At 36.3% G+C, this 24,394-nt stretch overlaps 1 protein-coding gene across 2 annotated transcripts in view; it reads right to left on the bottom strand.

Annotated features, from left to right (window-relative positions):
• Positions 1-215: 215 nt before the first annotated feature.
• The window catches only part of FAM114A1 (family with sequence similarity 114 member A1), a 36,600-nt gene continuing 12,421 nt past the window's right edge, over positions 216-24,394 (bottom strand). Inside the window, exons 4-14 of one of the 2 annotated variants that reach the window (XM_051790030.1) lie at positions 23,283-23,396; positions 23,016-23,122; positions 20,926-21,060; positions 19,006-19,158; positions 16,034-16,157; positions 11,652-11,737; positions 10,301-10,468; positions 8,922-9,061; positions 7,562-7,634; positions 4,786-4,839; positions 216-3,255 (exon numbers count right to left, since the gene is read on the bottom strand). In XM_051790030.1, coding sequence (XP_051645990.1) covers positions 3,154-3,255; positions 4,786-4,839; positions 7,562-7,634; positions 8,922-9,061; positions 10,301-10,468; positions 11,652-11,737; positions 16,034-16,157; positions 19,006-19,158; positions 20,926-21,060; positions 23,016-23,122; positions 23,283-23,396 — 1,256 coding nt within the window. In that variant the 3' untranslated portion in view covers positions 216-3,153. The remainder of the gene's footprint in view (positions 3,256-4,785; positions 4,840-7,561; positions 7,635-8,921; positions 9,062-10,300; positions 10,469-11,651; positions 11,738-16,033; positions 16,158-19,005; positions 19,159-20,925; positions 21,061-23,015; positions 23,123-23,282; positions 23,397-24,394) is intronic. The other variant, XM_051790031.1, reaches the window with a different exon arrangement.

The raw sequence follows: 24,394 nt of genomic DNA, 5'->3' as shown, positions 1-24,394 counted from the left end.
GCAACATCTGTTTTTGTCAGACTCCCAGTAAAATCACACTCATAATTCCAAAAGGAAATCACAAAATCAGAAAGTAAATGACTTCACTGAGTACATCCTCCCATCATATTATTCTTCTAACTAATCCTTTTTTAATGTACCGTCTCAGTTCAGTATCTCAAATGATTTATTTGATTGGTGGGAAAATACAAATTGGTGTAAACAAAATATTCTGTCTGTATACACATAGTACTTTTCTACTGAAATATTATTTACCTTAAACTGATTTAAAGATAAAACATTCAGTTTTCCTAGGACAAGATGACTGCATCTATGATCAGATGTGAGTATCCTTATGCTCGTATTTTGTCCTATTTCCCTTCCTACATTGTATGGATGTAAATAAGTTACTTTTTATAGCTTCTTTTACTTTAGGGTAAGGTACTTCATACATGCATAATTTAAGCAAGACAGTGAAACCTCTAGTAAGGAATATCTCAGACAAGCAATCTTTGTCTTAAGAATGCTCCTCAGTGATTTCAAACATTATCCCCTGAAGCTTCTGATATTATATTGTTTAGCCTCTGCTTAAAGGCACCACTGTTAGTCAACGCACTTTTCTGACAGGTTTAACACTATATATTCTGCACTGCATTTCAGAGAAAAAAAGATCTGTATCAAAAAGTAACTAAATTAATTTGTGCCTGAAAACACTAATTTGGCAAAGGAACATGAAACTGTTCCATGACTCATTAGGCAGTAATACGATGTTCACAGATACCTGATGGAGAGCTCTACTCCAACATGGACAGAAAAGCTTTCTGATGAAAAATAATGAACAAATGAAAGTAAAGATAAATCCAGGATGTAATGACTGATATGTAAAAACACCAGACCCTTCTGGACAGTCTGTTTGAAAAATGAACAAGTTTTTAACGAGGTATTATATTCTGCTTGCCAGCACAGAAAAACAGAAAAGCAAACAGGCCTTCTTACAAGCTACGGAATGCTTTCAGCAGTCTCCAGATCTTTAAAACTGAAAACTGCTCACAATAAAGTACATGGAGCAAGTACATGGTCCTCAGGAATCCGCACCGAGAAGCCGTTCTGGGTCAAGGTGTGTGTACAAGGATGACTCCTGGTCAAGTAAGTACAAGTGTGTGTCTCTTCCAGCAACCAGGCAAAACTACTAGAGAAGAGTATGCCTATTTCCCTCAAAGTGTAGAACACAGGGATTAAATGTTTTGCATCAACAATATGTCATTTTGTAATAATTTTGAAATTATGCTTTCAGAAATAAAGGAATGCCAGAAAGAAGTGTAGTGGATCTAACAGCTGGTGGGAGCTGTATCCTACCTTTGGGCTAGTGAGTCTGCTTTCTGGTTGCATTTTTCTGTGTCCCACTTTCTCCCATGTTGAGGTAATGTTAGCTGTTCAATATGGCATAAATACCAATGAATGTCAACCTTTGTTCGCCTTTTCAGCTGTCAAGGGGTTTTCTTATTCACATTGCTGTAAGGTTTTATTTACATTCTGTGCAAGTGGATTTAAAGACTGTACATCTTCTACTAACCCAGAAAGATATCTCACACCTGTTAAATTACAAGGTGGCAGAAAATAGGTTTTATGTAATAAATCTTATTTCAGGGATAGTGAAAATTTAATCTCTAAATAACAAAAGATGGAGAAGTCACAGTGAATGTGACAGCAGAACATGGACCACTCTAGTGTACAACACAAACAGACCTTTCTGCCCTCTCTTACTTGGACTCAAAAAAGATATCATGTGCAAAGCAGATACATGGTTTGTCTTTTCTATTAAACATAGAAACTTCCTCATGCTCTATTTAATTTTTTTTTTATGTATGAACTATGTTCTATGATTAAATATATTCAGATGTTAAGTGTAATTAAAAATTAGCATTTAAATACAATTAATGAGTGTATCAAGAAAAAAAAATACCAAATAGCTCAAAGAAATATAACAAACAATGAAAATCCAGGAGAACAGGCAATGTAAAATATTAGAAGGTTCCTCCTGTCTATGAGGTAAACTGGCCTAAACAAATTCTTAAATCCACAGCTCAGGATTTTAAGCTAAGGATACAGACAAATTAGTATGGTTGCTGATGCTGTTATGAAATGTCATTCCTGTTGCTCATTTATGTCCTGTCTTGCTACTGCCTTGGAAAAAGGTGATTTGCTGTGGCATATTGACCTCCCCACCCAGAGCAGTCCTCTCATAACTTCCTATTACAACTTCTTTTCTATTTCTGAACTGTTGGTATCATTTGAGAAAAAGGTTCACAAGGTTTAAAGGCCAAATTAAACCCCAAAGTAACACATGTAACCCTGGTAATGCATCTGAGAGAAGATTACTTACGGGGTGTTTCAATTGCCAAACAAATGAGAAATTTTCTATTCCTTGCATATTAAAAAGATTACTTTGGCCTGCTGTGTTGTTTAGCCATTGGAATGAAGAAATAGACATAAATGAATATAAAATTATCATTCAGCAAATATAAAGCTTTACCCGTACTCTTAACTGGCTCAGAAAACTTCTTTTCAGCATAATCCTTTATGCATATCCTCCATAATTTTCATTTAGTAAAGTTAATACCCATTGCTCTATAAGTCTTTGAATACAAAGTGTTATGTTAGTGGTACATATTAATATGATGTTATTATTTGCTACTGGAAATAATACTTAACAGGCACAAGACTATGATAATGTGTTCATGTTTAAATACTGAAACCATCTTTTGAAATATACATTTTTAACTGATAGGATACAAACAATATAAATGGTCATTTGAGCTGAAATGTTTTAAAAAACTTTACATTCTAATTTGCTTCATCCCCTGTTTACAACTGAAAGTGTCAACATTTAGAATCCATATTTAAGTCAATGCTAATATCAGTAAACTTCTGTTTAAATTAATACAAAGCATAAACTGTACTGGAAAAGAAATTACTCACTTTACTAACTACTTCTAAAGTCTGAAAGAGTTTGAAAACGTTGTTCCATACTGCATGTGCAAAACTGCATGTAGTGTCTTCGAAGGACTCCAGGTGGCCAGACACCTCTTGTACCAGCTCTTCTCTCAGCAAACACTACAGACTTTGGGACTGGGGTTGCTGTCAAGCCCAATGGTGACAACTTTCGGGAAACTGTCACTTCTGGGCTTTCAAACAACTGGTCTGGATGTGGGAAATTTGCAGAACTGGAAGCAATAGCTGGAAAGCATCCTGAATGTAAGTAGTACTGTTGCAGCCCTAATGGGGAGAGAAAACGTGGTTCAGTACAGCTGTCATGTACTTCAGGAATTACACTGTATTTCTTTTCTTTTTTTTCTTAACATCTGCATCCTGCTACATTAGCATATGTATTCACACAAGATTTTAGAATCTGTAAATAAGAAAGACAATAAATTACAACAGTTTACAGCTAACAATGACAGCCTGAATCACTCCACAAAAACCTGATTTCCCCTCAGTTTGAACTCTTGGACAGTTTTGCTGGTAATGTGAGTAGAACAAAATGTCACAGTGTTCAGAAGTAGATTTGACTTTTTAAATACAGCTAGTCTTTTCATCAATTCAACTAATTTTGAATTGCTGTAGGTGGAAGAAGTGTCACTGAAATTAACAGATCGAATTATTATAATGGTTTTAACATGTAGTACTATTTTTGGAATTTCTAATACTGAACAGTGTAATAGCTTTTAATTCTCCATGATCCTGGGCTGTACTAATACATAGTTGTATACAAATATGGGATTTAAGAAGTACAAAACATTTTATTCCACAATTTCAGACGTTCTCAGATTTTGCAGTTCCTGGAGCACAGGAAGGTAAGTCAGCTGCAACAGCAAATTTACCCTACAACAAAGGGAACCATGTAGTAGTCTTTACTACAGCTCTATTCAAATTTCTATAATTTTCCTTAAAGGTATTGTTAATTCAGTGCAAAATTGCCTATTGCAAAATAACCTTCTCCTAATTTTTAAGGGAATGCAGCTATTGGATACAGAATGACCATTTGTGGTCACTACTATATGTTCATTTATGTTTTGAGAGAAGTGTGATCTAATTAACAGAGTTAAAAACTCATGCTGCAGATAGTATACATTTTAGGACTTTATGAGGATATTACTTCCTCTTGACCTCTTCTCAGTAAAACTGAGGTACATTTTACTCACTGTGCTTTTCTGAAGACAAATCGATAGTGGTGTCTAATAAAAGAAATCACTCATGAACATTTTGGTGGTCTGACACATGGTTATCCATGTGCTGACCAAGCCTGCTGCTAGACTGAGAATCTTTGAAGAAATCTAAATGCCTGTGGATGGGAAGCACCATAGGACACCTACAATGCAAATTTGAAAGTAAAGAATAGTCTGAAACTATCTGTGCATCAGAAGTTCTTTGCAATATTTGAAGTAGGTAACAGAACAGTAAGGATAGATTTATCTCAGGCAACTTGTGAATAGGTTAGCAAAGGTTCTAAACAGCATATTGCAACTTGTCTGCTGTGCTCTGACCAATACAGCAGCAGAGTTTCAGAGCTGGCCAGCCACACTTCAGTCATACAGCTCTTAAGAATCCTCAGTAAATGCAACATGACCACTATAGTGTCTGTGGGAGAGGCTGAGCACAAAACTGGGAGGTTTATGAGCAGGCATTGAAGAGCCAGAATGATATTGTCATTACTTTTTAAATAGTTTTTCCTTCAGACATAGATGTGTCTGTCTTATTTCAAATAATTTTACTAGAGCATTTTGTAACAGGAGATGTGAAGCTTACCTCTAATAGCACATTGTTGATGATGGGGTTAAGAACCTCTGCCTTCATACTGCTCTGTAAACCAGAAAATAGAATGAAATGCCAGGACAAGAAACACATTTAACAGAAATATACTCATATTTGAGAAGTGGTTTTATGAATTTTATAAAGGTCTTGCTTCACCTTGATTCTTATTCATACTGTTTATCTCAGTATTCCCGGTAAATGTTTCTACATTTCATACACACTTCAGTATACCCTACATATTTCTATCACAGAGTACAATGAACTAAGACAGCTCCAGGGTTTTAATTCTTCACTAATTCATGTACCATAGAGTTTCAAATTGCCTACTTTCCTATGTATGTGAGACAATAACATTACCTCTATCATCTCTGTATCAGCATCCTTCTCATCTCTCACAAAATTTTTAACCCCTTGCTCATTTTCAAGGACACAAGAAGGAAAAATAGAGGTCAGAAGGAAATGAAGTTCTCAGAAGTTACATGAGTATCTGTTAGGAGGAAATGAAAGGCCCAGATTAACTCCCCTGCAGAAGGAAAACCAAGTGACACTCAGACCCCAAACTGGAGGCAGTGTATGTTGTGCTGGACAGTGCAGGGTGGCTGGTGAAACATATCAGCATGCATGGCACTTTTGTCAACCACCAGATAGGAATAAAGATGGATACAAGGAGAAGTGACACTACTAGAGGCTAGAAAATCAAAATTCATTAGCTCCTTTGCTTTTTAAAATGTCAGAAGTTCTTCTCTTTTTTATTCTCACTGTTCTTTGCATTATGGTTTTTCAGAATGACAGTAACCTTCTGCAAGAGTTGCTTTCTTTCAACACTGAACACAATACTGATTAATTTAACTGAAGGATTTCCACTTACAACCTTATAGCTTTCATATTACACATTTATAGAAAACATGAAACACCTTAATTGTAGTTTGGAGAAAGATGGCAGACCAAAGGGAAGACGGTTAGAGAAAAGAAGGGCATTTTTACTGTCAGTTACTAGAAAATCCATTACGAACTGCACTGTTTAGTTGATTGTCAATAAACTGAAAAAGATAGAGAGCAGTATCAATTTAATATTATTGGTTGTATGAATCAAGTTTAAGTTTGAAAGAAATACTGAGTGGCAAGCAAAGCTTATGGTGTGATTCTTGGAATGTCCTGCACAGGGCCAGGAGGTGGACTCAATGATCCTGATGGGTTGCTTCCAACTCAACATATTCTGTGATTCTGTGATTCTTACTTCTGCCTTACTGCTCCCTCAGAAACACTGCCAGCATTATAGGCTATGTGTACAGCCAGCACTACAACTAATGTCTGAATTATACAGATATAACTATAGGGGTGGCATTTTGTTTGAAAAAGCCAGCATTTTCTGTTCTAAGCCATTTCTCAGTTTCCCACAAGCTAATGGATTTTGCAGGATACTGGAATGTGTTTGCGAATCCGGGTACTGTTGGCAGGTTAAGGAGGACGCTGAACCACTGGGGTATGCAGGAAGATGTAGATTCTCTACAGCCCTGTGTGACAGGTGCTCCTTGCTTTCCTACTGATCATGGTGAGCAAAAGGCCCCACATCTTCCTCCAAGAGCTTACAGAGATGGCACAGCACAGAAAGATCACCAGACTGCCCTACTATAGCTCTCTCCCATAGTATTTTGGCAGTAAGAAGTGTCTTTGAGCTCCATTTCTTATCTGTTCACACAAATCTCCATAGAAGCAATCTGGTCCTAAAAACCGAGTACAGAATTGATAAGAATAAAATGTAGAGCAATGCTTACAAAAGCTTTAGTTTCCATTCTAAGCTGAGCTAGTTTAATATTTCACGTGCAATTTATTTTTATATATTTCTGCATGTATTTATTGCAAGTGTTCCACAAAGATATGCTAAAATACAATACCAAAATGCAAAATAAGTATTTCTTGTCCTAGAGTAATGGGAAGGAATGTAAATTATTCAGAATAAAAGCAACTCAATAAATCATGTTCTTCACAAATAAGACTAAAAAAACTTGCTCAGAGATGTGCTGGAAGAGTTCACAGGAGAACTGGGGAAAATTTCCTTTGATGTACGTTCGTGTTTTCAAGGAGCAATCAGGAGAACCAGAATTTATTCTTCTCTGATGTTTACAGGACAATTTCAGCAACAGCCCAATTTTCACCTCTGAATCCTGCTATAGTACTCAGATGTTAGTCATCTTTGAAACATCTTGAAAGGCAGGGTACTATTTCTAGCAAAGATGTTCACAGACAAAAGGATGTTCCTAAATGGAATATCTTGAGATAGAGTGATTTTTTTTTTTTTTGAGATGGATGACCAAACAGATTTTGTATTCTCTTAAACCTTTTGAAAATATAGTGGTACTAAGCCAGGGGATTTAGGAAATGCTAAGAAGACAGCTCATGAAACCATCTTAAGGTACTGCAAGTATGATCTGTTAATGACTTTTACACAAATGCCTTTAAAAGCAATAAGCTGAGCTGGAGAAGAAAGTATCATCAAGCTGTGGGGCCCTTCCATGTGAGAAGACATAAAGTGTTGAGTGGTGATCAGCAATATGAAGAATGGTGTCTAGAAAGAAAGATTTTAGAAGCCAGGGGACACATATAAACTTTCTCTGCTGCAAAAATGCTCCATGTTCTTGATCTGAGGAAAGAAGCGGTCTCTTTGCTGATGCTGCATATAAAGCCACTGGACTCAGGCAAGAATTTCTGTTTCAGGAGGGGAACTATGTTAAAAAGAGCACAAATGCTACAGAAAATGCTATGATCTTACCCCAGCTGCTGTTACAGAATCAGAAAACTTCTTTGATAAAGATGAAACTTCATTGCACATGGCACTTGTTAAACTGGTTAAATAAAAACAGGAGAGACAAATATAAAAATACATCCTTGACCTGTTAATGGATAAAAACCCTATGACTGCCCCAGGCAAAACTTCATCTTAGAAGCCAAGATGTTCTTAAAGCAATTTTGCTTCTAGTAATTTTTAAAATATTTAAGGATCAACTTTGTTCATGATACAGTTTTTATATTCCTCCACTGAAAAATCCACTGCTGACTACAGCAGCAAAATGATGTTGTGTTGTTTCGCATACTAGTCTTTTTTGATAGTGCAATGTTTCAACTTTTTAAATTCTAGGCTTCTAGTTTAACTAATGTTTTCCTGATGATTGCAGCAACACAACTCCTAGGAATACTGTTGGAAATAAACTTGAATGACAACAATGAGAAGTTTCCTATGTAACCAATAAAACATCTACTCTGTGCTAAAAGGGGAAGTACACTTGTCGTTAAAATACGAGACAACAAAAAGATCTAGTTCTATTCTGAGATCATTCCTTGTTTTCCTAGGAATTCACAAGTGCATCCCATGGAGTCTCATCCTGCAAGGTGCACCATACCTCAGCTCTAATTCTGAAAAATACTTGAACAAGTTTTTTTTTCAGACTAAAGTGTTCCTATGGACTTTGCTATTCTTAATAGCATTCCTAAGGATAAGTACTTGGTTAAATCCTTTACTTTCCTAGGACTCAACTGTTTAAAATATCTTAATGTCAAAATCCACTGAAATCAGTAGAATTGATACCCATAGAGAGCCTGAGATTTGAATTTTGAGTCCCACTAGACAGACTGGGTGCTTGAATTCATGGAAGTTTCACTATGGTTAACTACAAAGTTGGTGACAAATGTGGTCTTATTGTTTACAATTACAGATTGATTTTTGTATATTTTTGGCAAATGAACACTAGATAATGAAACTCTATTGGCAGATAATAAGACTGCATTATGCACTCTAAAAGCAAATTCCATATACGCAGGCACAGTATCTTCTGCAGATGGAACAGGAAATGCAACAAAAATTAGCACGTACATTTGCCTCCCGGAGCAGAAACAACTTTTAACCTGTAAATAGGTCATGTTTTTGTAAACACACATATGTCAGCCATGTCAAAAAGTGACAGGTAGCCTATATAACATGATTGCATGAGAAAATATAGCACCAGGACCCCTAAAGCCAATGCTGTTTGTTGACCCATGAACTTACTGTGCCTTAAAGTGCCACAATCTGAACAGAACTTCATGAGTTTTAAGCAAATGTCCAAATGTTCATATACGAAGTACATAATACTCACTTTGTCAGTACTTTTGCTTGATCTTGAGCCGTCTTTTCTACTTCCTGACCATGTAGAATTAATTCTGCTACTTTATGAAGCTGTTCAATACAACGAGCAGTTATCTCAGCTAGACTTTCAATGGATAGCATGTAGATTTCCTTAAATTAAAAATGGGAATAATATAATCAATAATACCAACAATGATGAATGTACTTATAGACATACATGGACAAAATAATTTCAAGCATAGGAGCCCTTCCTTCCCCAGTTGGAAATATCACCACACACATAATGAAACAATATCAGCCATAATGTCATCTTCACAAAGAATACTGGAAAATGAAATATTCACAGATCATAAAATACAGACATTATACTTGTCCTGAAAAATTAGTAAGAACAAGTCTACCATTTATTTGGCTGGGAATTAGGTCAGGGTGTTAAACCTAGTCCTAACAAACAGAAAGATCCCTAAACTCTAGAATAAGTAATAACTATTTTCCTATGGAGCCAAAAGTAATGAGTTGTCTCTCAGCTGAATCTCCAGAGAAGAAATGAATAATATGCAAAATGAAAAATGGCTTTTATCAGCAATGATAAAAATCTCTACCTAGCACTATGGAGTTACAAATTCCACAAGCTGATGCCAGTTGGAAATATGTAATCACATAAAAATCTGTCATACATACAGTGTATATATTTTCTGTCTCCTTCTTAGACCTTTTTGTAAGGAAACATTACAAATAATTTCTTATTAGAATTAATTAAAATCTTGACAAAGATACCAACCACATTTATTATTGCCATAACCTGACAGAAAATATTCAATCACAATTAACCTTATCCGGACTATCTAAACGAACACAATACTTTCAGCCCTAAGAGCTGTCTTTCATAAAGAGAATAAACATTTGTGAGTTGCCTAAATAATATTTCTGTTTTGTCTGTTTGTGATTTAAACTGTTCAAGACTTTAAATAAAGTTTGAACATTTTCCCCATGTATTGTCACTGGGATAAAGAGATACTAAGGAATGTTGCGACACGACTTTCAATGTGCTATTGACATTACACCACAGAATCCCTCAGCTCACTCTGTGTTGTGTATACACAAGCATACACACAAAAACACAGATATAAAACAATAAAAACAACGGGATAGTCAGAGGACCTGCTACTTTGATATTTAGTTATGGAAACAGAATAACAGTAAGAATATTTATAAGTTAGTCCCCTATTGGGTCTATAATGAATAGCTGTATATTATTATTTCTTACTACTTCCATGAGTTTAAAAAATAAGGACATGTAAAGCCAACACGCAAAGATAAAGAAGTAATCTTATCAAACAAAGTATAGCCATCTGCTTAATGAAACTTCTCCTCCAAAAGTTATTTTACCTCCACACTTTTGTTTTTGTTTACTTTTGTTTTATCACTGTCAATTTTATCATCTTCGTCAGTTTTTTCTTCACCAGGTTCCCCAGGTTCTTCTTTTAGCTTCTCTTCTATATCTGCTGGGGTGGAAAAACTGGCTTCTTCCAGCCATTCATGAGCTTTTTTCCTAGCCTGTCAAACAAAGAACCCAACCCCAAAAGTTCAATTAGAACAGAGAATATCAGATGACGTTCCTGAACATCAATTAACAATACCTTTAATTACTTCCTTTTTACACTCGAAAAAGGGTAAAAGATTGAGTGTAAAGACTGAATATATTAAGCCTCTGTGTGGTATTTAGTTAAGTGTATACTTAAGAAACTGTAGGAAGAACTATTTTGACTGCATAAAGATGGATTATCCATGGATAATTCCTCTAAAGAAATGATATTCCTAACAAATACATGGAGCTGGCATTAATACCAAAGTTAATAATATTTCAGCTTTATGAGGTATCATTTAAGCAAATTTACATGGAAATTTTTCTTAAATAGTTGTTTTCCCAAATGAAAAAATAAGAAGTGGATATAAAAAAAGGGAAAAAAATGGAGATGTAAGGAAGATGTACTAAATTCTTAAAGGAAAAATAAACAGAAAATCACTATATCTTGAGCTGCCTTCCCAGCCATGAAAGTAGATCAAAGCTGAAGAGTCTTGAAGTTTTATACAACTTCAGACTACTGTTATGCTTAGTAGGAAATTTATGATGTCACTTTTTTAACATGAAGTCAAATGAAAATACGTTAAGGTCTAAGCCTAAGCTAGTTATTCATAGCCTATTTATGTAGTTAGAGACATAAACATTCATTTGAGCCTAAGATCAGCAGATTGATCAGCTTTAAAGGACCTGATAGTACAGATGTGACTAGTCATGACTAGCTTCTAGACATCTAACTTTTAGATGATTGAAGTACCATGAGATAAATCTAAGACTTTGCTTCTAGCTAAGAAGGTCTGAAGAAGTCCCTCAGAAGAATAAATGTGAGGAGCAAGAAAAATGATTTTGAACCTGAGCTTTCTTCCCAGTACGTTAAGACCAAATCTGCCGTGCTTGTGAGCGCTGCTCTGCTGAGACACCCCTGGTTCAAGGCTTTCTAACACTAAAAAGTGCTAGTTAGTTGTGCAAGTCCATTGCCTTACTCACCTCACTTCTTCCATGAACGCTTTTCTATATTCAGCACTTCAGTCTCTCTCTCCTTCACTTTGCTTTCTGAGCTGCCTGAACTGAGCTAGGTACTGCTCTGTGTCAGATTTCAGAACAAAGCCCTCCTTCTTTATCCAAGAAACCAAAGGCAGCTCACTAACAGGTGCTTACCTTATTAAGTTTGTCAGGAGTAGCAGCAACGTGCAATTCAAACAGCAGTTCTGTGAGCATGCTGACAAACTCTTCTCCCATGTCTGCTGCAAGAAAAAAACAAGACAATTTTTGTCACGGTGTTACTGTTATAATACTTTATATGATAAAATTCATCCAGTCAAATAGTTTCCCCAAGCATTCCAGTGCTTCAAAAACAATGACAGTGACACCAGAAGGGGATGTGTGTGTGTGGGATGTATATGCTCAAATAAAGAAGAGAACAAGCAACAGGGATACCTGTACAACCAGATATGCCAGCTTGACACTTCAACTGCTCTTTCTACCACATTCTAAATTCCACTAAGTTTCATAAAAACAGTTCATCATGGCTAGACTTCAAGAACAAAGATCTGGGGACAAAAACAGGCAAGAGGGCAAGAAATGGCATGATCCCATGTTATATGACAAAAAATCCCTGACCCACAAAATAACCAAAGAAGAGATACTAACCTATTCTTTCAAACCAAGGAATAAAAACTGCAGCACAGCCAGATATGAGTAAGTTTCAGAAGAAATATACTGTTCTCTCAGACTGTTCATATATGCTCTCTATTGCTCTGTCTGCAAACCACAGCTAAGAGGTGTGTTTCATTTCAATTTTAAGGTTGAGATTTGCCTAAATGAAGAATGTTTTCTGGTTTGCTTTGGAGTCACATGCCTCAAAGAATCTGCACATTTATTTAACAAGTTAAGAGCAAAGGTAAGTATTGATAGTATTTGAACTTCATCTTTATTACATATACTCCTTTGGATACTTGCAGATGACATATTCTAACATATTCTAAGTTCCTGAAAGTTAGTATTTTGGTTGGTTCTGTTCATCTGCACTTACTGCATTTGGAATCTACATTAAGATTTCATGCTGGATTACCCAAAATCCATTTTTTTTAGCCTGATGACACTAAAAGGTCAGAGTCCCCATACTGAGGTTGATAAAAGTCCAGCTACTTCAAAAATGAATTTCATGTCTTGCTGTATTCCCATTTCTTTTGCTCATTCATTAAGTAGGCCAGATTTTCCAATGTTATGCAGATCTTCAGTACTGGACTTAAAAGCAGAGAGCCATTACTTTCCAATGAGTTTTGGGATTTTGGTAGAACTATTTACAGTATCTTGCAACATATGGAAAGGTGTTAAAATCTGACACTCAGATTATACTCTCCTAGAGGGAAGGACATCTCACCCTTGCTTGTAAAGAGAGCGCTCATCTTTGGTGCTATAAAGTAAGTTAGTACTTAGCAGAAAGAATTCTTCACCTGCAATGACCAAGAGACTGAGCTTTTGTCTTAACAGCAGGGGAACACGTGAAGAAATTTGTTGTCTGGCAGGCCAAAGAGATGCATGGAGTTAATGTCATTCCTGCCCTTATCGGTAAATTTTGGCAATAGGATTTTCAGGCTTTGCAATACAGTACCTCTCAGATACACTGTACTCACATAAAACAATGCCAAATTGTTTTATGAACGGCAGCATGCTGAAAACTGATAAGTGCTTCATTGCATCAATGCAAAATTACCAGAAATGTTGATAGCTGGGATATTCAATTGAATACTCACTTTGGTTACTGTCTCCCTTAACCTGACACATGAAATTTTTGGTGTAATGGCTTTCAAAATGTAGGTAAAGCTACTTTTTCAGATATTCTCCTCTTATTATTTCATAAACAACTGAAACAAAAAGAAGCTGCAGTGAAAAATATATGAAAGGTTTGCACAATCAAAGTGAGAGGAAATATTAGAGAGAAGGGTATGCATGTGGCTTTCTGCTACTTGTGTTCTTTGGCTTTTTTTTTCATATCAATTTTGCACCTATCTGAGCAAAGGCACAAAAAAATACTATGATTTCAAAGTTGCCAAGAACAAAGCCTAGCCTAAATCCTTTCCTGAAACAGCCCTCCAAAGGTCAGTAATTTCTCCTTGTGTAGGACTAAAAGTTTTATGGTAGAAAATAAAGTAGCACTAACATCAGAATCTCGTTCAGATTCTGACAGTCTAGGATAAGAAGGGATCCTGAGAATTTGCATAAAACAGTCACCCCTTTTCAAACACTTGAATGCAAAGTACTGGTTTCTCTCCCAACTAATCTTTTTTTTTTTCTGAATATATATAGCACTGACAAATAATACCACATAAACAACATGACTCGGATGCCAATAAAATGATAGCAAATTAGCAATAAATGGTAATCAGCTTGTTTTCAAATACTGCTCAGTGGCTAGATAAGATTTTCAAACACCACCAGTTAATCTCTGCCTTTTTTAGGAGGTTGTCTTCCTTACATAAAGGAAAAAACCACATGCTTTATTGCACTAGGAAGCACAAATCAAAATCTTACTGAAGGTAACTTAGTTGTAGTTTTAACCTGTTTAGCAAGCAGAATTAAGATCAAAATTCTTCCACAGAATTTAACATATCCTGCTATGTCTTGCTATATTAGCTAGCTTAAGTAAAAATATATAATTCTGTGTAAGAAATACACTGTAAAAGAGCATATGGCTTACTTGATTTTGTAAGTATAAAAGCTATTAAGGCGTGTACAGAATTGTAGGCTCAGCCCTAACAGAAAGCTGCTTTGAGAAGTGATTAACCTTTCTACTCTTTTGGTTCCTCCAGTGGAACCAGAAATTTATCTGTTGTTCAAATACTAGTAAATCTTGAGCCTGATCACACCAAAGGATGTGAGTAATTTTGAACTGCTGCCTGAAGTAAGACCCATTCAGCTGTAAGGTGGAGAGAACATGTGTGGTTATATTTCCACTGACACAGCAAAGAGGATGTGTTTCACTGCTGAGTGGTTTGCTTTTGCAGGGGAAAACCTCCAGTACGCTTTGACTTGGTTTCACTCTTTTCTTTTTTTCCAAGGTGCTCATTGCCTTGGTTCCAGCCCATTCAAAAGGCCATGCAAGGAGCATGATCAGCAGCTGTGCTTTACTCAGAAAACAGAACTTCTGACCTCCAGAGAAAGCATCACTTGGTGCAAGAAACAGAGCTTCTCCTGGGCCTGGTTTCAAAGCAAGGGACTATTTCCAATAGAAGTTAAGGAACAAAAGACATCTCATGAATCCTCACCCCTAAGCAGGTAATACACTTTCTTGACTTCTATTTTGCACAATGACATGGAGGAATGTGGGATTTTAGAGTTTAACAAGGGGGGAAAAAACCAGTACAAAACTCTACCATATTAAGACTTCACGCCAAACACTCTCTGTCCCCCACGATGAGAAACAATGAGCTCCTCGTGAGAGAGATCAGGTGAGCTGAGTGAGCACTGCCACAAGGAGCACTCTGAGCAGAAATGACCTTCCCGTTAGAACATGCAGATGTTAAAACAGTTTTCCTAACTTTCAAGAAGGTCAGAGAAATCATATCTCACCATCTTGCAAAATGTAGGTTTTATGGGCAATGTACCCCTGAGAAGACCAAAAGGATGTGGAAGAAATATCTTTTTATGTTTCTGTGTTTCTAAAACACAACAATATGGGGTTCAATGGCATAAACCAGTCTTCAGTCAGGTCAAGGGGATTGTTTCTATTAGCTATAAGAGGTTTGGTATGGATCTCACAGGTCTGGAGACACGAATCATGCCGGCTTTAAGCTGACTTACTGTCTTTCTGCTCTAACCTGTTCTGGGGAATACCAAAATTCCTGACCTGTTTAAGACATCTATTTTGCCCCTAACCAAAGCATCCACCCATTTTATTGAAACTTTTGTGAGCTGATCTATGGACTGTCATGCTGGACCCATTCGCTTCAATTCCGTGCTCTATATCACAGTTATGGCACACTTGTGCTACTTTAACTTCTTTCTCACACTCCACATGCCATGTCTTGTGAAGCAATACCTTTAAAGCAGTTTTGCCACTGTGTTTCAAAGTGGCTTCCATTCAAAAAATTCAGGGTTCTTAAGTCTCTTGATTACACTCTAATCTTTTACCAGTCTAGCAAGGGCGGATGCAGAGTGAGGAGCAAGTTGCTGAACAGAATAGCATTTTTAAAAATTCCAAAACTTTCAGAAAATACAATTTCAAACAGAGTCTGTAAGAAAAATTCAGTTATCCAAGAAGTTACTATTTTCTCTTATTTTTTTTCTTTCATTGACGATAGAGCAAAGTAATATGATATTTATTTATATTTTATTTCCTATCTCTCACACTTCAATTACAATATAAATTCAAAATTAGGCATTGATTGACTTCCAGAACTTTTAGAGTATTAATTTTAATCTCTACTTTATGAAGAGTATTAGGATGTCAAAATTATAGTTCGGTTTGTAATTTTTTTAATTACTACATAAAGAAGCAACAATTATTCATATGGTTAAGTCTCTGTATTTCTAATTACCTTTTTGTGCCTGCATCACTTCGTCATTTGATTCCTTTGGAACAAAAATCTCTTTTATAGCAATTAAATCATTTTTTGCAGTTTCCAACTGTTCTTCATCAAGTGTTGCTAAATGTGCCTGAATCTGTAAAAGAAAGGACAGTATTTCTAACCAAAACAGAATATTTCTTAAATGCTAATTTAGAATCTGATACCAAAATAGGCTAAGAAATCGAAACTCCCATTATGCTCAAATCTTGTCTCTAACCCTGCAGTGTAGATATATTTTTAGTTCTCATCAACAGAATTTGTTGAGTATCACAAAAATTACACCAGTCTTGCCAGATCATCAGTCTCCACCTTTCCCCAGAACATGAGTTTTGAGCTTCAAATCTATGGTTTAATTGCAAACTGTAATAGGCATTTTGAGATTGCTTGGATGAAGACAGCAGGCAAAAAGAGCACAGGCAGAATGGTTAGTCTGAGCACTCACAGGAAGAGTTGGAAAAAGAAGCCTGTTTCCCCTCCTTCAAAACGTAGCCAAAATTATTGAAAATCTACCTGTCCTGAAGAATGTATGAACAGGTCTTTGCATGTCTCTTGCATGTCTGTGCAAGTCCCTGCATATCTAATAGAGTGGCACACCTAAGAGGGATGGAAACAGATTCTTTGAATCACTGTTTGTACTACAGTTCTGTGGCGTTAATCCCATGGGTTCCCTCTCTGTCTATGGAAGTCAAGAGAAGCTTGGAGCCTTTTCTCCCCTTGATACAAAATTTTACTTTTATGTTTCAAGGGGCTTTTTAAAATCTTGATAGATGTACAGATTGCCTCATTGTGAGACTGCAGAAAGCTGTTACTTTCTTACTTGTATGTCCTCATGCCTGGATCCTGCGCACCAGGTTAAATGCAAGAAAAAGCCAGGAGACTCAACTCAGGTTGTGAGGGTTTACTTAGGGCTTTTTTTCTCCCTTTCTATAGCATTATCCATTTCAAGGGCTAACCAGGAACTTTTTTTTATGGAAACTTTTAAAATAAAACTTAAACATATATTTTAATCCCTTCTATTAGAAGCACATAGGACATTAGCAATGTCTTCAGTCCCTCTTGCCCTCCTCCTTTGGCTTTTGGGCTGTTAGAAGAGGTCTCAATCTTGCAGTATTGTTTCATATTTTGTGCATGTGTGCATACATGTGTAGTTGAGCGAGCTCATTGTCCCGCTCTGCTCTCCTCTGGTGAGGCCTCACCTTGAATATTGTGTGCAATTTTGGTCACCATGATATAAAAAAGATATTAAGCTATTAGACAGTGTCCAAAGGAGGGCAACAAAGATGGTGAAGGGCCTTATGGGAAGCTGTATGAGGAGCAGCTGAGGTCACTTGGTCTGTTCATCCTGGAGAAGAGGAGACTGAGGGGAGACCTCACTGCAGTCACAACTTCCTTGTGAAGGGAAGAGGAGGGGCAGGCACTGATCTCTTCTCTGTGGTGACCAGTGACAGGACCCAAGGGAATGGCCTGAAGTTGTGTCAGGGGAGGTTTAGGCTGGATATTAGAAAAAGGTTCTTCCCCCAGAGGGTGGTTGGGCACTGGAACAGGCTCCTCAGGGAAGTGGTCACAGCCCCAAGCCTGACAGATTCAAGAAGCATTTGGACAATACTCTCGGGCACATGGTGTGACTCTTTGAGATGGTCCTGTGCAGGGCTAAGAGTTGGACTTGATGATCCTTGTGGGTCCCTTCCAACTCAGCCCATTCTGTGATTCTGTGATTTATCAGGGAATTGAACTTGCTGATCCACAATACTCAATCCTGTTGTAGTGAGTAGGACTATGTACAAAAGGTTATCTAGGACATAATGTGATGTGCATCAGAAACATCCTGCGCAAGTCTTACTTACCTTGTGGTATTTCACAGTAAAATAAAAATAGTGTTGTTGCGTGGAATTAACCTGAACTTGTTTCTATCTATCTCTTTTCTGTTTTGTGGGTGAGGGTTTTGGTTGTTTTGTTTTTGTTGTCGTTGTTTGTTTGTTTTTCCCAAAAGCAGTCCCTTGAACCTTACATGTGGGGTTTGAATTTATAATTTGTCATTTAGACATAATTACAAAAAATAAAACCAATGTTGACAGTATGTACCTAACTGTTATTAATATAAGCTTCTTTTATTTGTGAGAGCAAATAGAACATTTTAAAAAATAAGTTGGCTACATTTTATTAAAAAGTACCCCACAGGCCAAGGAATGCTAATTACAAAAAACAAACAAATGAAACAAACCAAACCAAAAAACCCCACCCCCAACCCCCCCTTTGTTTTTAAGAGATTTATTCAGAAAACTTTTTCAGTATGAAAATACCACTGCTGGGAATCTACATAATTCTGTTAGTCTACTCTTGGAGACCTACTGATCTACTAGCAGAGTCAATGAACTGAGAGATGAAATTAGAATATATATTTATCATACAGGCCTTAGTAACATTACCATGTTCTTCAGAGAGACATTTGTATACTTCCAGTAATAGTATCCTGGTGTAGTTTTATGTAACTTTAAAAACTAACACAATAGGAAGAGAATAAGTAATCTGGAACTCATTTTAATTCACCAGTCTCCAGATGTAGTAGGTCTGGAATTTCCGAATCTAAGTATTTGTGCCTGATACAAACCCAAAAGACTTCAACCTCCTTGAAAATTCTGCAAGTAATTTGGAAGATGTCTGCGTTGTGTCACAAGCTGAAAAGTACACACTACCTATGGTCCTAACAAAAATAACTTTCAGTTATGAAGTTGTTTGTTTTTAGTTAATCTTGGAGTTAAATTTTAGCTGTATTGAGACTGAGTTCCTAAAGCAGAGGGCTGGCCCAAGGGACCAATTCAGCTTTCACTGAAGATGATGGAAAACTTACTGTTCATGCCACAGGCATTCATTGCAGAATGAAATTAATGTAAAGATGAATTTTTTTACCAACCATATTGATTTATGCTGTCTGCATACTGTACCTGAGCTTCACTTTCATTTGACAGGATTTCCAGAGCTTCAAGATGAGACAAACCTTGGAATTCATCAAAAAGTAGTCCATAATGTGCTGTTCTTTCAACTGTAACTTGCTGGGCCCGCCTCTGTTTCTCTTTTTCTTTAGCTTCTCGCAAGAGCTGTAAAAATATATATCATTGCTGTTGTTTTATTGATACTGCTGTAAGTGTGACAGATTTTATTAGTCTGCTTCTGCTTGCCTAGGAACTAGTAATAAAATTTGGAACTATATCACACCTGCAGAGCTAAAATTTTAGAGATGAAATAGCTAACTTCTTTTTTGATAAATTTCTCTAATAAAGTATTTAAGTATTATTCTAAGTGGGGTAATTGCTAACCATCTTTTAAAAAAAATCAATGAACAAACAAATAATCTTGCTTATATTCTCAAAAGCAATGTCAGCTATGGATAACATGCAATAAATTTAACCACCAATTATAATGAAAGAAAAATAAAAAGGACTATTTCATATGCAGCCTTAAAGAGCCATGCAATCCATTCCACAGACCACGAAATTGGAAGCATATTATTTTCAGGACCTACTCACCTACTTGCATAACTAATGTACTTACAGAAATATTTCCTTTAAAATATTTTTAGCAAATACTAAAGTCAGTTTTATGTGACAGCAGGACTGACAAAAGAGACTGGCCGAATGTGTTATGGCTTCTACCAAAGGTGGGGCAGAACTACACTCTATATACTTGGGGATATTTTGGAGTGATCTTACACACTTCTCTCAGTGTATAAGAGGGATAGAATAGTGTATCCAATATGACCTTGTACTCCTTCCTTCTATTCCAAGGAGGAAATGGCCTCTCATATGAATTTACTACAGTAAAGGTGGTAAATACATCTGAACTGCATCTTAAGTCTCGTACAAGCCTCTGAATACAGGTGAACTCCCATCACTTACACTATTCCATCATTCAAAATTTCTACAGTATTCTCTTCAGTGATTCATTTGTTACAAAAGACTTGTGATGGTAGATTTTTCCCCTGAAGTCTCCACCTTCAAAAGATAACTAACAAAGTTTTATGAACACATCACTGCAAAGGAAGCACCGTCTCACATGTGCAACCCATGAGGACTGATTTATGTTGTATTCTGCCTCAGATTTTATGTGCAAATTCATGCATGTTGTTTAAGAAGACATTCTCAAAAGCTCGTTTTAACCTTGTGGGCCTTGACAAGAGTTAATTGCTTTTGGCCTACTACAACAATATCAGTCTGTTCATACTTAAAAAAAATACCTTGCTCCTCTCCACAAGAAAGTAAACATGCAGTAAAATTAAAGGTTCTTTGCAATGTCTATTGATTTCCACAGCCCCCCTCCTCTCAGTGTCTTGAGAGGTAAAATAATTTTGTACTGACAGCACTTATACTTCTTTTCTGATTTTATAATTTCTCTGAACTTTAAAATATATGAGTCACAACTGTGTAAGGGTACATCTGTTTAGATGGACACTAAGATACAATTTTTCATAGTGTTAATTCCTAATGAAACGTATGTCATATTCCAGTATTACTAATTTCCAAGGAAAGTAGTATAGTTATGTTTATGCTGGAAGATATCTATCTACAGCTGTTACCAAAACACCAACAATTTGATTTTGTCTCCAGAGTGTAATGATTTATCACCACATATCCTATTTTATTTAAATCAGCTATTGCACATGTGATTATGCAGAAAAGATGACTTTACCTTATCTTTTGTGGTTCTGTGAAGAAAAATAAAGTGGAGCAAATACAAAGCATAATATTTATTTCCATAAACCTAGCCAATATCTATTGCAATAAATAAAGCCGCTCCCTGAGGCATCTGAAATTCTGGAAGAAGAATCTGAAATTGCATTGACTGAGCAGTATTTAAATAAATCCAACCTGAGATAGCGACACTGTTCTTGCCATCAGTGTTTTGGTTCTCTTAAATCCAGGATCACTTTCTGCAAGGACATTCATGGTTGTCTTCCCAATAAATTCTAAAGCATCTAAGCCTCCGGATAATACACTTTTCCCCTGTATAAAATAATGCAATGTGGTTATTTTCTTCCCACTTTACGCTAATATGAACTGTTAAGAGCAGTGCTTTTGTTGACATTGTCTTTGAATGTTCAGGTCCCTAAATTTTCTATACTTAAACTAACAATAGGATTGATACATTTACTTTGTTCTGAATATATTTTCCAAAAGGAAAAAAAAAAGGAACTATACAGATATTTCTAGTTATTTAGAAGACTTACACTGGAGGAAATGTAACAACTGTTGCCAATAAACAAAAAATTATGAATAATATCACAAAAGGGCTGGAACACATCTCCTATGAAGACAGCCTGAGAGAACTGGGGCTGTTCAGCCTGGAAAAGAGAAGGCTCCAAAGAGACCTTCTAACAGTCTTACAGTACTTATAGGAAGGCTCGAGAGGGACTTTTTTCAAGGGCAAGCAGTGATAAGGCAAGATAGAATGGCTTTAAATTGAAAAAGGGTAGATTTAGATTGGATATCAGGAAGAAATTATTCACTATGAGGGCAGTGAGACACTGGAATAGGAGAAGTTCTGGATGCTTCACCCCTGGAGTGTTCAAGGTCAGGCTGATCAGACTTTGAGCAACCTGGTCTAGTGAAAGATGTCTCTGCCTATGGCAGAGGGTTGGAACTAGATGATCTTTAAGGTCCCTTCCAACTCAAACCATTCTACAATTTTATGAATATCACTTAAATTTCACCCAATGGCATCTAGTTTGAGGGAATGTATTTTAGATACGAATAGTATGGAACCAAGTCCATCATGAACCTTGCTTTATTTAACTGATTTTTAAAATTTTAACACTTGTGATGACTCTGGAACTGTCTTTTTAAACACATATGTTTTTCTTGTGTCTTCCTATTTTTCATGTGCGCTGAAGAAGTTTCACTGGCTAAAGGTTTCCATTTCAATCTGGATTGTCAGGTACTCAAATGCTGATGTAACCTGATATAACTAAAACCCTTCCAAAGCCTCAAATGGCATTACAGGAGACTTACTGAGACCTTAAGTGATTCTTTTTGTACCACATTCATCCCTGTGGTACAGTAGCCTCTCTAGGCTGCCTACAAGCACATTTCTCTTATTTGCAATCTTATACAATGCTCAAGTAATCTTACTTGAGTCTAGATCTCACAAGCTCCAGGTTCTGTGGCAAGTCTCAGGAATAATCTATAGGAATATCCTTCTGGCCCCAAAATCTTTGATATTAGAATGACAAGGCACTCAGAGTGAACTGGATATACACTAAAAAAAAGAATTGTCCGTTTGTAAAACATGCTTCTTGGAGAGTTAGTCTTCTATGCCTTTATAGCCCATGTTTGAAGTCTCTCACAATTTCAAGGGAAAACACCATACTGAAAAATTCAGAGGAAAACATTTGCTATGGTAATAGTGTGTAAAAAATCTTGGGGAAGAAGGTAAGACAAAAATTGATGGGGAACAGTATGATAGAGGACTTTGCAAAAGCTGAAACACAGAAAAAGAGAAAAGGATGAAGTGTAACACACAAAATACAAGTACAGTGTAATAGGAAAGAATTATTTTGCCTCACTGACTCTGCAACTAGACCCCCTTCTGGGAAGGTTTATATGAAATGACAGACTAGACAGAGAAGTGAAGGTAAAGGTCAGGAACTTACAATACAGAGTTTAGCAAAAGCCTTAAAATAAGCAAATGGAGTATTTTCTTATTTTATCAGCCTTCAAAAATTATAACAAATCAGTTTCTCTGGAAGGACTTAACTGTAAAAGTTATTTATGTTTCACTTTTTTTTTTAAATTTGATAGTTAAATTTAACAGCTATTTTGTCATGGAAAAGACTCTAAACAGACTTACAACACAACTGTTTTTACTAAACCTATAACTTAAAAAATATGACCTACAGTGAAGTTGAACCCAAAACTAATGAAAAATAACTAGAGCAGAGAGGCCAGCTAAAATGACTCACTGTGTTCTGTACAGCATTAGTGATAGCCGACAGCACCCCACGAGATCCAGATGTAGGAGAAGAAGGAATATTCTCAGAAGAGCTTTGGTCCAGAGAATCTTCTGCTTCTAATAAGAGGAAAAAAAGCAGGTTACAAGCACACTTTCGACTCTGCAAGACATAAATCACAGTAAGATGTATTCTGTGATGAAAATCTTAAAATTTTGTAAATTGAACTAATTGGCAGTGTCAAAGAGTTTTGTTCCATTTCAGTGAACTTGAACTTACGTGTAATTGGTGTTTCAGCTGTAGGAGGTTCTGCTGCTTCTGAAGATGCTGAACTTGCACTATGAATTCTTAGGGTAGTTCCTGCTTTTTCCTTTACTGCTGTTATTCCATGACCTGCGGCAGAGGCAGATTTTAAATTATATGACCTGAAAACTTATAAATAGCAGTGCACAGTATTCTTATACTCCATGAATTCTGACAATCAAAATAACTATTAAACTTACCTCAATTGCCTAATTTTTTCTAGGTTAATAATTCACTTGTTCTACTATATCCAGTATAATAACTGAATAGAAATGATAAAGCTGAAATATAATACAAATTACACTGGTTCTGAAAAGTCAAACTTGTTTCAGTGGCACATGTTAGTTTGAATCTCCATTTTTCAAAATGCTAAATATTCTATTGCAATCAGTTTAAACAGAAATTGATGGTCTTCCTGAGGCCATAGGGTTTGACCTCATCTGGTTTTTAAAATTCTAGAACAATTAACTCGAAAGTAATGAGCTGTGTGTGTCTGCAGAGCTGAGGTAAGGAACTTGTTCTTCAGTCTTCTGCACAGGGGCTATGTCAGGTAAGTATTTTATGAATACTGACTCCAATCCTCAAAGTTATTTCAGGATTTAGCTCCTCAGTCGCTCATTTGAAGTCAAATTCTAAAGTATCTCCCCTCAAAGCTACTATTTAAACATACTCTCTGAAGTCTTCTGATGTCAGTTCACACAGACAGGATTCTTGTTCCTGGGGTAGCTTATCTCCTATGCAGATTTTGATACCTTTACCTGATGCATACACAGGGACTTCCTAGCCCTCTATTAAAAGTTTAATATAAAGAATAAATGTTTTTACCATTTTTATCTGAATATTTTTGACAGAACAGGATTACTTTTCTACACAGTTCATTTACACTAGCAGATCACAGGGACTGGTAACATCCTGCTCTAGGGAGGGTGGATTGACTGGTAGTTATCAAGAGGAGGCAATATCTTCCTAATCTGCACTAAGCATAGTTGAAAAATGCTGGCCTTAGAAAAGATTACTCTAAAATTGTCTGCCTATTTTGCTTCTGGATATGTCCACAAGTATGTCCATGATATGTTTCTCTCATTACA

The sequence above is a fragment of the Manacus candei genome, unplaced genomic scaffold (assembly GCF_025592945.1).
Source record: "Manacus candei isolate 608988 ecotype Guabito, Panama unplaced genomic scaffold, ASM2559294v1 h1tg000028l, whole genome shotgun sequence".
NCBI lineage: Eukaryota > Metazoa > Chordata > Aves > Passeriformes > Pipridae > Manacus > Manacus candei.
Note: the sequence above shows the minus strand (reverse complement) of the source record. Positions and strands in the feature narration are given on the sequence as shown.